This window comes from Aulonocara stuartgranti, assembly GCF_965226115.1.
Source record: "Aulonocara stuartgranti genome assembly, chromosome: 2".
In the NCBI taxonomy this organism is placed as follows: domain Eukaryota; kingdom Metazoa; phylum Chordata; class Actinopteri; order Cichliformes; family Cichlidae; genus Aulonocara; species Aulonocara stuartgranti.
Window position 1 is genome coordinate 1,954,744 of NC_138940.1, and position 15,860 is coordinate 1,970,603.

Below are 15,860 nucleotides of genomic sequence, written 5' to 3' on the forward strand. Positions count from 1 at the left end.
GCTGTTCTGGTTCTGGTGATCAGGTGTTCTGGTGATCAGGTGTTCTGGTTCAGGTGATCAGATGTTCTGGTGATCAGGTGTTCTGGTGATCTGGTGATCAGGTGTTCTGGTGTTTAGGTGATCAGGTGTTCTGGTGATTAGGTGTTCTGGTTCAGGTGATCAGGTGTTCTGGTGATCAGGTGAACAGGTGTTCTGTTTCAGGTGATCTGGTGTTTAGGTGTTCAGGTGATCAGGTGTTCTGGTGATCAGGTGTTCTGGTTCAGTAGATCAGGTGTTCTGGTGTTTAGGTGATCAGGTGTTCTGGTTCAGTAGATCAGGTGTTCTGGTGATTAGGTGTTCTGGTTCAGGTGATCAGGTGTTCTGGTGATCTGGTGATCAGCTGTTCTGGTTCTGGTGATCAGGTGTTCTGGTTCAGGTGATCAGATGTTCTGGTGATCAGGTGTTCTGGTGATCTGGTGATCAGGTGTTCTGGTTCAGTTGATCAGGTGTTCTGGTGATCAGGTGTTCTGGTGATCAGGTGTTCTGGTTCTGGTGATCAGGTGTTCTTGTGATCAGGTGATCAGGTGTTCTGGTTCAGTAGATCAGGTGTTCTGGTGATTAGGTGTTCTGGTTCAGGTGATCAGGTGTTCTGGTGATCAGGTGTTCTGGTGATCTGGTGATCAGCTGTTCTGGTTCTGGTGATCAGGTGTTCTGGTTCTGGTGATCAGGTGTTCTGGTTCAGGTGATCAGATGTTCTGGTGATCAGGTGTTCTGGTGATCTGGTGATCAGGTGTTCTGGTTCAGTTGATCAGGTGTTCTGGTGATCAGGTGTTCTGGTTCAGGTGATCTGGTGATCAGGTGTTCTGGTTCTGGTGATCAGGTGTTCTTGTGATCAGGTGATCAGGTGTTCTGGTTCAGTTGATCAGGTGTTCTGGTGTTTAGGTGATCAGGTGTTCTGGTGATTAGGTGTTCTGGTTCAGGTGATCAGGTGTTCTGGTGATCAGGTGAACAGGTGTTCTGTTTCAGGTGATCAGGTGATCTGGTGTTTAGGTGTTCAGGTGATCAGGTGTTCTGGTGATCAGGTGTTCTGGTTCAGTAGATCAGGTGTTCTGGTGTTTAGGTGATCAGGTGTTCTGGTTCAGGTGATCAGGTGTTCTGGTGATCAGGTGTTCTGGTGATCTGGTGATCTGGTGATCAGGTGTTCTGGTTCAGTTGATCAGGTGTTCTGGTGATCAGCTGTTCTGGTGATCAGCTGTTCTGGTTCTGGTGATCAGGTGTTCTGGTTCAGGTGATCAGATGTTCTGGTGATCGGGTGTTCTGGTGATCTGGTGATCAGGTGTTCTGGTTCAGTTGATCAGGTGTTCTGGTGATCAGGTGTTCTGGTTCAGGTGATCTGGTGATCAGGTGTTCTGGTTCTGGTGATCAGGTGTTCTTGTGATCAGGTGATCAGGTGTTCTGGTTCAGTTGATCAGGTGTTCTGGTGTTTAGGTGATCAGGTGTTCTGGTGATTAGGTGTTCTGGTTCAGGTGATCAGGTGTTCTGGTGATCAGGTGAACAGGTGTTCTGTTTCAGGTGATCAGGTGATCTGGTGTTTAGGTGTTCAGGTGATCAGGTGTTCTGGTGATCAGGTGTTCTGGTTCAGTAGATCAGGTGTTCTGGTGTTTAGGTGATCAGGTGTTCTGGTTCAGGTGATCAGGTGTTCTGGTGATCAGGTGTTCTGGTGATCTGGTGATCAGCTGTTCTGGTTCTGGTGATCAGGTGTTCTGGTGATCAGGTGTTCTGGTTCAGGTGATCAGATGTTCTGGTGATCAGGTGTTCTGGTGATCTGGTGATCAGGTGTTCTGGTTCAGTTGATCAGGTGTTCTGGTGATCAGGTGTTCTGGTTCAGGTGATCTGGTGATCAGGTGTTCTGGTTCTGGTGATCAGGTGTTCTTGTGATCAGGTGATCAGGTGTTCTGGTTCAGTTGATCAGGTGTTCTGGTGTTTAGGTGATCAGGTGTTCTGGTGATTAGGTGTTCTGGTTCAGGTGATCAGGTGTTCTGGTGATCAGGTGTTCTGTTTCAGGTGATCAGGTGTTTAGGTTTTCAGGTGTGGATCTTTAAGGAATGGTTTAAGTACAGCAGCCTTTGAAGCCAGTGATGTCTGATGGGCTCTTACAAAGTGAAACAAAGTGAAGTGGTTTTGTAGGTTTTGTGAATTCTGAACATAAAAACTGCAGCAAACATCAACACATTACTAAACACGCTGTAACTGTTCAACGAAGAAGTTATTTAAGGGTTACTTTTATTCGGCTAAACTCATCAGGGTTGGGTTTAAAAATCGATTTTAGTTTCAATAAAGTGATATCCATTCATTAAGTCCTGAATCCATTTTTAAATATAAATGTATTTTTGTCAGAAACGCCAGAATCTCAGGTTGAAGCTCACAACATTATTTCAGCAACCATCAAACAGCTAAAACAGCAAATGAGAGCAGGTTACAGAGTCCGCACAGAAACACAGAGCGTGGATCGTTCACCCGACGGCACGGACACGCCGTCGCTGATTCTGTCGACGTCTCACAGATTCTGACGCTGCAGGTTTCATCACTCAACACTCCAACAACAAAGCCTCATTTCTGCTGTTAAACATCGAACAAATGTAAACTTTTACAAATGATGCCAAATAACAAACTCTCAGCTGTGTCTGTAATCAAACCTCTGTAACTTTGCTCTGCTTCACTTCAGCAGCATCAGGTTCACATCTGATTTTCTTATCTGCTATAAAAAGCCAGGCCAGGAAAATCTGCTCCATGTTTTTATCCTCAGTTACTTTGCACAAAGACATCTGCTGTGATGATCACACCTGTGATGAAGTCTCACAGTGTCAGCTTTGTGTTTATACACAGATAGTTACACCGAGTTTGTAATTGCACATAAATAATCAACTAATTTGGAATTCAATATTTGTAATTTACAAGCTTTAGAGAGTTCTTTCAACAGTACAATAAATGATCATCATTATAATATTTCTATCAGCCCTGCTGATCATTCAGACTAAGCCAGAGAAGACTTTGGTTTGAATAATAAAGGAAAACACTCATGACTGTTAAAGTGTTTAAATGTTTTCATTAGGAGTAACACTCAGTACTATGTGACTGTAATACAGTGAATGTAGTTTTCCTGTGAGAGAACAACCCACAAACTCAGGTGTGAGCAGGTGACCCTGTGCCACACCGCTGGAGTGCAGCAGGTTCTCACTCCTGGCTCTTTGCTGTGTGTCTGTCTTCACTGCTCCAGCTCCAACACTTCCTGATCTTTGTCATGTTTTGCACTCAAAGTTTTGTCACTAACAGCTGCAGGTTGGACTTCCAGTCTGTTCCTTCCACAGTGACTGATCCACCCATGTATTATGAACAGAACACCAGCTGTCATGTTTGTGCTTTGGGTCGCTGTCCTGCCAAAGCAGCAGCTACAGCGTGTAGTTAGTGTCATTGCTTATGAATGCTTTTATATTCGCACCAACCACACTGAAAATAAATGGCTGCTGTAATATTTCAGCAGCATCTCAGTTCAACAGAAGCTAAAAGTTTGTATTTCATTTTCTCTCTAAATGGCCTTTTTCATTTTACGCTGTGTTTCCAAAGGTTTTCCCAACAGTCCCAGTGAATATGCATCTCTGGCAGCTCAAACTGTGATTGGTCAAGTGTTAGAGGGCGTGGCCCCTCTGTCTGACGACGCACGAGTCCAAGCATTGAGTATAACAATGACAGCGTTCATGGAGGCATGGATGGAGCACATCCTGAGACAGAAGATCAAGTTCAGGTGTGTTTTAGAGCACAGACGGTGTTAGCCAACAAACTGATGACATCATTAAAAACAGCAGTTTGGTACATGTGCGTGTGACTCTTCACGTCACATAAACACAGACCATCTTCAGATGTTGACAAATGTCCTTCTGCTCTGTTTTTAGCGTGCAGGGCGCTCTTCAGCTGAAGCAGGACTTTGACTCTATTAGAGAAATGATCCAGTCCAACCAGTATGGTCTGTCAGCTGAGCTCCACCAGCAGCTGCTCAGCCTCCGGTATCACCGTCTGGCTTTTTCTCTTATTCATTGTCATCTTCATCTCCCTGTAAATCTCTTGATTGTTAACTAATCAAACCAGTAACAAATATCCAAAACCAGCCCAAACGAGCCTACGTGTTCAATTCAATTGTATTTATATAGCACCAAATCACAACAGCAGTCGCCTCAAGGTGCTTTATGAAAGCTTAGCAGCTGTGCATACTCCACATATCTGAGACCACTGCTTTACTGTGAGCTTCAGAGTGTGGAAGCCGTCATCTTTCTAGTCTTACTGACCACTGAACGTCACATTTTTCCATCTGCAATTTTAAATCACCAATGAATCACACAGTCAGTAAATATGCAGCTTTTGGGGCTGTGGGAAGAAACCGGCACAGAGGAAGCATCCAAACTCCACCCAAAAAGACTCCAGACAGGTTCAGACTCTTTCTGTTATTTGGCAGTGCAGACCTCTGCACCACTGTGCCAGCTAAGAAGGAAATGAACACACTGCTGTTTGCACTGCGGACGTCATGTTCTCTTCCACTGAGGCTGATTCTACAGGGTGGGTCATTCATATGGATACAGCGTAACAACATGGGAATGGTTGGTGGTATTAAAGTCCTGTTTGTGGCACATTAGTATATGTGAGGGGCAAACTCCTCAAGATGGGTGGTGACCATGGTGGCCATTTAGAAGTCGGCCATCTTGGATACAACTTTAGTTTCTTCAATAGGAAGAGGGTCATGTGACACATCACACTTATTGGTAATGTCACAAGAACAACAATGGTGTGCTTGGTTTCAATGTAACTTTATTCTTTCATGAGTTATTTACAAGTTTCTCTTTGTTCACAGCCATTGACATGTCGAAGGTTAACACGTGAGGATCGAAATTGTGTTGATATCTGGTGAACGCAGTAACCGGGTCATTGCAGAAGATTTCAATGCAAGACCCCCTACGAGACCACCCATCTCCCATGCTACAGTCAGCAAACTGCTTGCTAAGTTTGGTGAAACTGGTTCAGTGTTGGATTTGCAAAAATGTGGACGCAAGAAAACTGTCACTAATGAAGAAACATCAGTGGCTGTCCTAGCTTCATTCAGCAAGAGCCCACAGCGTAGCACTCGCCGCATGTCACTGGAGAGTGGCATTAGTCCAACATCCCTTCGGCGGATATTAGCTACTCACAAATGGCACCCTTACAAACTCCAGCTGCTGCAGCATCTCAACGAGGATGACCCAGATCGGCGCACAGAATTTGCAGAATGGGCAAAACAAAAACTGGAACAGGACCCTCAGTTCACGCAGAAGATTTTGTTCAGTGATGAGACAAACTTCTATGTGAATGGTGTTAACAAACAAAACCACCGCTATTGGTCTGACACTAACCCACATTGGATGGATCCCTCCAAGACTGTTGGAACAACAAAAGTGATGGTTTGGTGTGGTATATGGGGAACAACGATAGTGGGTCCATTCTTCATCAATGGAAACCTCAAGGCTGCTGGATATTTGAAATTGCTGCATGATGATGTGTTTCCCTCTTTATGCACTGAAGCTGGCACGTTCCCTGAGTTTTTCCAGCAAGATGGTGCACCACCACATTATGGGTGCCAGGTCCGAGCATTCCTAGATGAACAGTTTCCTGGAAAGTGGATTGGTCGTCGTGGGCCAGTTGAATGGCCCCCAAGATCTCCCGATCTGACCCCCTTAGACTTTTATCTTTGGGGTCATCTGAAGGCAATTGTCTATGGTGTGAAGATACGAGATGTGCAGCACCTGAAACTACGGATACTGGATGCCTGTGCTGGCATTTCTCCTGCGGTGTTGCTATCAGTGTGTGAAGAGTGGGAGAAGAGGGTTGCATTGACAATCCAACACAATGGGCAGCACATTGAAGACATTTTATAAGTGGTCAGAAACTTGTAAATAACTCATGAAAGAATAAAGTTACGTTGAAACCAAGCACACCATTGTTTTTCTTGTGACATTACCAATAAGTCTGATGTGTCACATGGTCCTCTTCCTATTGAAAAAACAAAAGTTGTATCCAAGATGGCCGACTTCTAAATGGCCACCATGGTCACCACCCATCTTGAGGAGTTTGCCCCCTCACATATACTAATGTGCCACAAACAGGACTTTAGTATCACCAACCATTCCCATGTTGTTACGCTGTATCCATATGAATGACCCACCCTGTATATAAGTCACTTTGACGTGATGTCAGAGTGGGACTCAGTTTTCCAAATGCAGCTGCAGTGCTGGGACCAGATGTGCACAAGAAGATAATCATACAAATGTTGCTATTTTCAGTATTTAGTCACATCTTTGTTGTACACCTCAAACATTGTGACTTCAACTGTTTTTGGTTATCTCCTGGGTCTGTTCAAGTAAAAAATATTAAAGTGTTACTTTTTAATATTTGCTGGCAGAGTCTAAATAATAAGTGATGAAGTTCCTCGGTGCTCTCTCTGCCTGCAGGGTTTTTCAGCAGGTGGACTCAGCAGTGGTGTGCCTGCTTCAGCAGCCGCAGGCTAAACCGTACGTGCAGTCTCGATCCTGGGAGCCTTTCTCTCGCTGCTGTAAGTGTCACGTCAGTCTGCAGCGTTCAAATGTGCCAACACGTCACAGTTCATTTCCCTCGTTCCTTCAGTACACAGGCGTTTCAGAGGCGTGTTGAGCTGTGAGAAAGTTTTCCTTCATCAACCAAGCACATGTTCTGTTAGGATTCACAGGCTGTGTGGTTGCCATTCATGTGACAAATACAATGAGAGGCAGTGGTGATGAGCCTGCTGTAATTCTCCAGGTCCGGCTGACAGAAACGGGGACAGCACTGATGCTGCTGTGGGGAGCAGTATAGCCAACCTGAGGTGCATGGAAGGCGAGGACCTGCCTCAGTCTGATTCCTCATGCACGCCTACCAACCTCCCTCCAGTAGACCCATCGACCCCCGCAGAACCATACCTCGCTCCAAGGTACAGTTCTCCCATTCTCTCTACGGAGGTAGTGCAGAAATTCATCATTTTTTTGACACATTAATGGGCCTGATGCACACTTCTCCCCTTGAAGTCGCTCCCAGTTAAGAAGTGTTTCCTTTGTGCTCACAGCCTGGTGCTGGGTGCAGCTCAGCAGGACTGGTTAGACCTGAGGATTCAGACCAGTGCCCGTCGCTGGAGGCTGCCGGGGCTGTCCTGCCTGTCCAACTCTGAACACTGAAAACACACACACACACACACACACACACACACACACACACACACACACACACACACACACTTTGATTTAGTAGCAACATTTGAAGGAAATATCATGTAAATACATAAAAATAATGATTTTATTTTTGATAAATAGACATGAGGGGCACCATGAAGCAGGTGCAACATAAACCCCAGTCAGACACACTGGGACAACACTGGTTAGAACTTCTCGCTCACATATGTTTGAAATGTGTCAAATGAATGAAATGATAATTAATTTAAAAACAAAATGCTCTTATTTTCAGAAATATTTCTTTTACCTGTGTTTTATATACCTGAATAAATCAGTTTGTGTTTGCATGTTCATGTGCTCGTGCTTCTTTTCATTGCTGTTGTCAGTTTATCAGACTGGAACTGGACTAAGTGCACCATGAAAACCATTTGATGCTCCTTATCTCATTCAGCTGAATTCATTTCTGTGCTTTGTGACTTTATTTCAGTAGTTCAAACTGCAGAACAACAAACACAGGACCTGAAGACAGAAGCAAAAGTGATTTTCTTTTACTTTTGATTCTGTTCCCTGTACTCTCGATGGACGAGAAGCACAAATCATTTCTTTACTAACCCCTCCTGTTGTTGTTCGCACAAATGAAGTCAGGACCGAGAACAACAACAGTTCAGACTACTCAATGACAGGAATACATTTCTAATCATCCATCCTGGTTGTTATTAGTGCACCATCTCAAAGCCATGCATCATCGCAGGTCTCGCTGCCGTCTCGTAAGCACTGTATGACGTCACTGTTATACCTGCCTCACATTTACACACATTCTGTCTTGTTTTCACTGACCGCCAACTTTCCGTTCTCTCATCTACCTCCTGCCTCACTACAGATCTCAGTATTGTCTTCAAACATCACGGTCTATGGACGCTGACTTCATCTGTGTCCATCAACACAGCAACCAGCAGTTGGGCTTCATGCCGAGAAAGAATGAGAGTCTCCTCTCTTCTTAACCCAGCTTCAACAACTCGATCCTATCTGAGCTCTGCACATCACCCTTGTTCCTGGAAATAAATACGTACAAATCCGTTCCTCGGGCATCCTCTCACTCTCTAAGCTTGTGACAAACAATTTGGTCCATACTACACAGGTACCAACTCATCCTCTTCACAGCTGCCCTCCTCTTCATCAATCCTCTGTATTTCCTGATTCACTAACTGTCCTCCATCCTCAACATGTTTTCTTCACTCGTTAGTACGTTCACATCTCTGTCTTAACTCACTACAGGTATAAATCAACACAGACCCCAGGATGCAACATTCTCACCATACTTCACTCACTAAACGACACATTTACAGCTTCAGAAATGTTGTGATATGCGGTATTGCAATAACATATACTGATTATTATCACCTTTTCTCAACTGCAGATTGTGTGCATACAAGCCCTACATGACCAACCACAATGCAAAGTGTTGGATGCTGTGATGTAAAGCATGCTGCCGTCTAGTGGAGGCCTGTTCTCTGGACTTTGGCTTTGGTGATTGCCAACAGAGCGTTACTTCTCTGATTGCACTGTGCCAGGTGTAAAGTTTGGTGGAGGGGGGAATTATGATGGGGGGTTGAATTTCAGGAGTCGGGCTTGCCTCCTTAGTTGTAGTGAAATAAACTCATTAACATTTCCTTTGACAAAGAGCAGCTGTACAGAATCTCAGTAGGCTCATCTTGTTCATTTGAATCTTTTCTGCTTATTTATTCATTTCTGTGTTATTACCAGTGTAGGGACTAGTTAACTACGTTAATAACTACGTTATTATTGTGGTAACGAGCACGGTAACTAGTTATTATGCCAAAATCAGGAACGCGTTAATCGTTACTGGGATTTAGACAGGCTCCACAGAGCTTCCACAGATTCAGTAACATCAGCAAGTGGTGGAGGCCAGCAGGTGGATGAGGGAGATCGGAGGCAGGAGGAGAGCCCCGAGGCGGCCGCCGGTCCGAGTGTCAGGAGAACTGAACTTCAGGTAAGAAGTTATGACCTGCAGTCTGTCTGGGTCAGATATGAACCAAGTTTAGGTGGAGTTTATTTTCATTGTGCTGGGTACGAGTTTCTATACAGCTGGGTGGGTGCTATGATGTTACTGATGTTGAACTTTATTTTATTCATAAGGTTAGTTAGTAGAGTTGCCGTAAAAAACGGAATCGTCCCGTATTCAGAGAAAATATTACGCGTTTCTTATTGAGGTGAAAAGGAACAGTTTGTCCTGGACTTCAGCTACAATGAAAAAGACACAAAGCTGGAGTTATTCTGTGTCTTTGCTGCACAGCTGCCTCTTCTCCTCTCATTCTCCCCCCTCTCTCTCCTGTTTCTACTTCAATCATGAAACTGATCAATGATCAGCTGATCGTCTCTCTTGTTTGTTTATCGCCCACTTTGAGCCAGAAAGAAGAAACCAGCAGATGTCGCGCTAAACAACAGCAACACGTTTAAGCTTGATCAGCTGTTGTTAGAATTTATTTAATATTAATTTCTAGTATCAGCTGATGTTTGCTGGAGCCACAGCTGTAAAGCTGCTGGTCATGATGTCGGTTTGGATATGTGGTGAGAGGGAAACATGAAGATGAAACCAGGAGATGTCCTTACTGAATCATCAGAGCTGAACAGGTGATGGAGAAACAGGTTTACCTTTTAGGTGACATGGATGAGTTGAAGTTATGAACTGTTTCTGAGAGACAAATAACACCAGGATCCTTTTCTAAGCAGCTGACAGCTGGTAACTGTGCAGGGGCGGGTCTAGCAAAGTGTTGCCAGGGGCCCAGGTAGGGCATTAACAGGGAGAGGGGGGCACAAAGAAATACTTTTCTTTCTTATTCTCATTCAAAATGTCTCGCTTTTAACAAATAATTATCTGAATCTTACAACAAACGATTGATAGATTGATGCATATATACCATCAGAACAGTGAACATCACTGTCACAACAGCGTTTATTTGCATTCAAAGGCTTTATGATTTTTCCTATAATGGCGGCCGGTCTCTAGTCAAAACGCCCGGGCCGATTTTTTGTCCCAGTCCAGCCCTGTATGCAGCTCATCTGCAGCCTGATGTTACCTGCATCTTCCTATTCAGAAGGCAGAATTTCCGAGTTCTGAGTGCAATCAAAGCACCACGACTGCAGTTTTTGTGTTGGATGTAAAAGGTGCACATGACGCTGTGACGTAGGCTAGAATCATGGCAGCAGTCAATGACGGTCCAGGCGTGGGATTTCTCTCGTGGAAATGTGCACATTATCTTTTCCTTTCTGTTGGTAGGTGGCACAGTGCACTGTGGCAAGTATGCAAGCTAGAAGACTGGTAGTCTGGCTGGGTATCCAGTTACAGAAGCAACACATTAACAAGAGAAGTCTGAGTAAAACCAAAGTTACTTTCCGTAGTAACTAGTTACTTTGAAAGTAACGAGTAACTTGAAGTAACTGAGTTACTTTTGATAGAAGTAACTAGTAATGTAACTAAGTTACTAATTTAAAGTAACTTACCCAACACTGGTAGTTACATATATTACATGATATGTGGCAGCCCCCAAGAGTACCAAATACCTGAGGCCACACATCTAGGAGACATCTGTGCGCCTATCCCAGGAGGAGGAGGGAGGACCGAAGTATTGTATATTGTTTTTTGTTATCTCTTTTGTGAAGCACTTTGTGACATCTGTCAGTGAAATGTGCGATATATAAATAAACTTTTACCACGGCCAAAGGTGAGAGGACCAGCGGGGACGGACCAGCCACCCTGGTACCAGTCAAGAGTAACCCTGACCCAGCAAGTTTGGTGCAGAAGGTCTTTCTCCCGGCCTGCGCTGACTCTAACCTAGAATTAGACCCGAGACTGTGGCCTCACAAACGCACTTCTAGAAGATTTTCCCTTTACAGATGAGCTGAAGCTAAAGTGAAGAGCATATGTGTGATAGGCAGACCAGACTTTCGGTTCGTCTTCTTTAAGCCGGTAGGGGGCGGTAATGGCTCAACCCGGTGTTTGAAAACGGCATTTTGAAAAAGCGTCGAAGAAAAGAAAAGACGACGAAGAAGAAAACGTATGCGGAAGTGAGGTAAATATACTCGGACCTTGGCAGTAGTATGGAGAGCCCGGAGCTGTCGTTTACTCTGGCTTACGTGGTCCTCTCCTTCTGTTTCGTGTTCACGCCCAATGAGTTCCGCTCGGCCGGCCTCACCATCCAGAACCTGTTCTCGTCGTGGCTGGGCAGCGAGGACGTGGGCTTCATCCAGTATCACATCAGAAGGACCAGCATCACCATCGTGGTCCACTCCGCGCTGCCTTTAGGTAAACTCGTCACTGTCACACAGGTAGAAGAGCACTCTGTTCCCCGCAATCACGTCACGCACACAGTGGGTGTTAGAACCAGTGTCACCATTATAACATTTTGGAACCATGGGTAAAAAAATGAGGCATTAAGAAAAGATTAGAACAGTTTAAATAAGTGAATAATTTGTACTTTAAATCCACGCACAGGTCAGTAATGATGGAGGACACGCCCGTGGGAGCGATAACACTTTGATTTTGAGCTTTTAAATCAGTGCTTGTCCGTAGACACGGGTTTTATATACGAGAGCCCCGAGCAGAGGACAGTCGCGGTGTCGTCTGACCTGGTCTTGGTTTGTTGCTCCGTGGAGGGGCCTGTGATGTTTGTGTACCTGATAAACATGGAGCAGGTTCGTGTTTGTCTGATGCTATATTGTGTCTTCTCTCTGCAGGTTACTACATGGGAATGTGTGTCGCTGCTCCAGAAAAAAACCTGGTTAACATTTACCAGGTGGGTTGGCTGGTGCTCTCTGCCTGCAGCCTGCACGGGGCCACGCCCTCTGTTGTGTACTTAAGGAAACACATTTATGCTGATGTAGATCCTGGAGAACAGGCGGTGCATTTGGAGTGTGAGCCGTGCTATGAGTTTACACTGGCTCATATAAAACATTATCAAAAAAACAAAATCAGTTAAGTAAAAACCCACGACACAGGGCTTTGGAGTCGGTCATTAACTTTTATCCTTTCAGGTTCGATCTAATGCTCACCACTGTTTTTAAGCAAAGTTAGAGAATGGATCGTTAGCATTCGCAGTACACATTCTTCTTTATCCGTGTTAGCTCACTGGTAATGATGCTGGTGAAAGTCTGACAGAGAAGCAGGCTGACCAGCAGATGGCGGCGCAGCATCTGTTATTTATTTAAACCAAAACTCTTCCAAACAGAAGAAACGGCTCCTCTCGTGGTTACGAGCTGCTCTGTTCTCATCATCGTCCATCTCTTTTACTGCAACACGTGCCCACGCTCTGCTACAGCGCTTGGGTGAAAGTGATGTAACTGTGCGTGACAAACGGTGCATTTTCCACTGATTGTGTGTTTGATTTCTGCCTTGTTGATCAGAGTAAGCTGTGGGCTGTGGCATGCAGGGCCCACACGTGCACACTGTTAAAGGACTGCTTATGCCTACAGCCTTTTAGCCGACTCGTTCCTGGTGCAGCTTCCCCGTCTCTGGGTCCAGCTGCTGTAGCTGGGAAGAAAACCTTATGAGGCATCACATTTCCACGAGGGTTTCATGACTCTGTGGGGTAGAAAAGTTTGAATTTATGCAGGAAATGGCTTTGTTTGCAGAGTAGCACATTTGATGAATTGAAAAAAGAAGACAGTTTTCCATAATGTAATCTGTAGGAATAACCAGAACACAGGAGCCAATAAGCAAACATGTTGGAGTCATTTTGTTGTTGTCGTCTTTTGTTTAGGTTTAGTGGTTCAAACTCTCTTGATCATGAACCTGAAGCAGTGATCTCTTGTGTTGTTGTTTCTCCAGGTTGGTGACAGCTGGAGAGCGTTTCTCCTTCTGTCTCTCTGCCTCCAGTCGGTCAGCTGGATAATTGTCTTCTACTGGTCCCGGCGTCGCTGGCACAATCATCCAATCAGTAAGGTGCTGCAGGCCCATGTGCAGCCCCCTTTCTCCAGCTGGGGCTCTGTGGCAGTCAGCATCAACACTGAGTTCAGACACATAGATAAGTTTGCTACAGGAGCACCGGGAGCTCGAGTCATCGTCACTGACACCTGGGTGTTAAAGGTGAGTGTTAATAAATATGCGTATAGCTTTTCTTTGGCATTATTACTGCACAACTCTAGTTTCACGCACTGCAGAGAAACTCTGAGAAATCCTGATCCTGTGCTTTCCTACGAGTCTCAGTTGTCAGGACAACAGTCCACAGAAAGTCCTATCAGAAAAATGACCCTTACATCATAAACATCTTTTTTTTTCAGCCTCTTCTCACTATCATCAGAGAGAAACGTGTAAATGACTGTTTCTGATAGACTGTTGATCATAAATGAAACAAAGCGTCCGTTTGTTTCTGCTTTTATAAAGTCTGTGGTTAAAGGGCTCGCAGCTGATGTGAGATCCGTCACAGTTAGGAACCGTTATCACAGACGTACTAGAAGGAACCTTGACCCCGTTCAGTTGAAAACTGATGATATTTATTATTGCCATTGTTTCCCTGCACTCTTCGTCTCCAAGGCAACCATTTCAGAGACGGGAAAATTGCAGATTGGTTGCACGTTGTTGCGGTAATGCTGTCGCGGTAACATTGTCGGGGTAACGCTGTCGCAGTAATGTTGTTGTAGCAACGCTGTCGCGGTAACGTTGTCGCGGTAACGCTGTCGCAGTAACGTTGTCGGGGTAACGCTGTCGCGGTAACGTTGTCGCGGTAACGCTGTCGCAGTAACGTTGTCGCGGTAACGCTGTCGCGGTAACGCTGTCGCGGTAACGTTGTCGCGGTAACGCTGTCGCAGTAACACTGACGCGGTAACGCTGTCGCGGTAACGTTGTCGGGGTAACGTTGTCGCAGTAACGTTGTCGCGGTAACGTTGTCGCAGTAACGCTGTCGCAGTAACGTTGTCGTAGTAACGCTGTCGCGGTAACGTTGTCGTGGTAACGTTGTCGTAGTAACGCTGTCGCGGTAACGTTGTCGCAGTAAGGTTGTCGCGGTAACGCTGTCACACTTGCGGTCTGACCATGGAAAAGTGATTCTGTGCACGGCGAACAAACAAACGCAGACCTGAGCTACAAGGACACAGAGCGACGGCCGTGGGCTTCCTGTGGGCTCTAATCATTGTGATGATTAACTGACCAACTAGACAAATCCATTCTGAGCTTTTCATGTAATAATTTTGGTACATAAATATTTTTAGAGCATCTTCACTGGTTTTCTGTTATCCTGCATCTTAATATGTTTCGTTTTTTTAATGTTGGTTATTTATAGAACAGGGACTTGGTAACTTTGCTGCATTTCAACAAGAATCCAACTGCTGACTTGTGCGCATGAGCTGCAGCTAGACTTTGTCTGCTCAGGCACATCTGACCCTCTTTGTCTGCTTCTAGGTGACCACGTATCACATTTACATGGCCCTGCAGAGCGATTGCCACGTCACAGTGACAGAGTCCACACAGCACCACCTGAGTCCGGATTCAGCCTCGCCCACAGAGATCCTGACCCTGAGAGTTGACAGCATTAACCCTGCTGTCACACCATTCAATATCAAGTATGTGTTGTCTCGACAAAACGGCACGTCTCGTGTCAAAACAAAGAGAAATCAAATCGTCTTTCCAACTCGTTCCAGGCTCAACTCTGCGGAGTACGCAGAGCTCCGGGAGAAGCTCCGGGCTCCCATCAGAAACTCTCCTAATGTGGTGATCCATCGAACGCTCGGTGAACTCTTTTTGGAAACGTTCAAGGCTCAGGTGGACCTCAATCAGCCGTACGCCCTCCCCCACGGACAGGTACACACTGCTGCATTCATCAAATTGTGTCCAGTGCTGAGATGAGATGAGTCAGTCAGTCAGCATGTGCTGTGTGCGTACACAGGAGTTAGAGCCCTGTATCGGCTGCATGCAGGTTCCAGCAAACGCCAAACTGGTCACGCTTTGCCACGAAGCAGGTAAAACTACGCTGATCGTTTTTTGGGTGGGTTCATATGTGCTCGTGTAACTACGCCTGTGTGATTCCTGTCTGCTACAGAGACCGATGATGACGATTCAGACTGCCAGCAGTGTCACTGCAGACCCATGTGGTGTCTGTTGTGTCTGGGTCGATGGTTCGCCAGCCGTCTAGACGAGCAGACACCGGAGACGTGGTTGTCCAGCAGGGTTCCCTGCCCTACTTGTAGAGCCAAGTTCTGTATTCTGGATGTGTGCGCAGTCCAATGACGGGCACACGTCTCCCCCCACACTGACTTTTAATGTTTCCAATGTTGACCAAGGGTTTCTGCTCAACATCCTCCAACCAGAGCGGCACCTGGACTGGATGTGGTCGTGTTCTATTTCTGCTTTTATGGAAACGAAATAAAAACAATTCTATGAGGAATCATTTATTTCATATTTGTATGTTGTTACAGCACCAAATCTTCTCATGAAGGGCCCTTTCTGCATCTTTTCTTATGCAGCGTAGCAACAAATATGAAATAAGTAAACATGAAAAGTTTTAGATGGAACATTTATCATGTAAGGGCAAAATTCTGATTACTGTGATGTGGAGCGAATGTATGAATCTACAGTTTAATAAAGTTTAACTCAACTTGGTTTATATTTTA

At 45.3% G+C, this 15,860-nt stretch overlaps 2 protein-coding genes across 5 annotated transcripts in view; both read left to right on the forward strand.

The window, feature by feature from the left end:
- ccdc142 (coiled-coil domain containing 142) overlaps positions 1–7,585 on the forward strand; it is a 32,082-nt gene extending 24,497 nt beyond the window's left edge. For 3 of the 4 annotated variants that reach the window (XM_082554344.1, XM_082554343.1, XM_082554345.1), the window contains exons 13-17: positions 3,604–3,781; positions 3,930–4,040; positions 6,510–6,610; positions 6,835–7,003; positions 7,136–7,585. In XM_082554344.1, the coding sequence (XP_082410470.1) occupies positions 3,604–3,781; positions 3,930–4,040; positions 6,510–6,610; positions 6,835–7,003; positions 7,136–7,244 (668 nt within the window). In that variant the 3' untranslated portion in view covers positions 7,245–7,585. Of the gene's footprint in view, positions 1–3,603; positions 3,782–3,929; positions 4,041–6,483; positions 6,611–6,834; positions 7,004–7,135 lie in introns of those variants that run through there. The other variant, XM_082554346.1, reaches the window with a different exon arrangement.
- A 3,703-nt stretch (positions 7,586–11,288) lies between these two features.
- tmem129 (transmembrane protein 129, E3 ubiquitin protein ligase) lies at positions 11,289–15,849 on the forward strand. Its single transcript, XM_082547655.1, has 7 exons — positions 11,289–11,562; positions 11,994–12,052; positions 13,084–13,341; positions 14,653–14,813; positions 14,892–15,051; positions 15,137–15,209; positions 15,290–15,849. The coding sequence occupies exons 1-7, from the start codon at positions 11,358–11,360 to the stop codon at positions 15,475–15,477; spliced, it is 1,104 nt and encodes a 367-aa protein (XP_082403781.1). The 5' UTR covers positions 11,289–11,357; the 3' UTR covers positions 15,478–15,849.
- The last annotated feature ends 11 nt before the right edge of the window (positions 15,850–15,860 follow it).

Bases quoted from the DNA above. Each gene is read 5' to 3' on its own strand.
- tmem129 (XM_082547655.1), top strand. From the start codon at position 11,358: ATGGAGAGCCCGGAGCTGTCGTTTACTCTGGCTTACGTGGTCCTCTCC. The intron at 11,563-11,993 runs GTAAACTCGTCA...TTCTCTCTGCAG, and splicing joins CCACTCCGCGCTGCCTTTAG to GTTACTACATGGGAATGTGT. The intron at 15,210-15,289 runs GTAAAACTACGC...TGTCTGCTACAG, and splicing joins CACGCTTTGCCACGAAGCAG to AGACCGATGATGACGATTCA.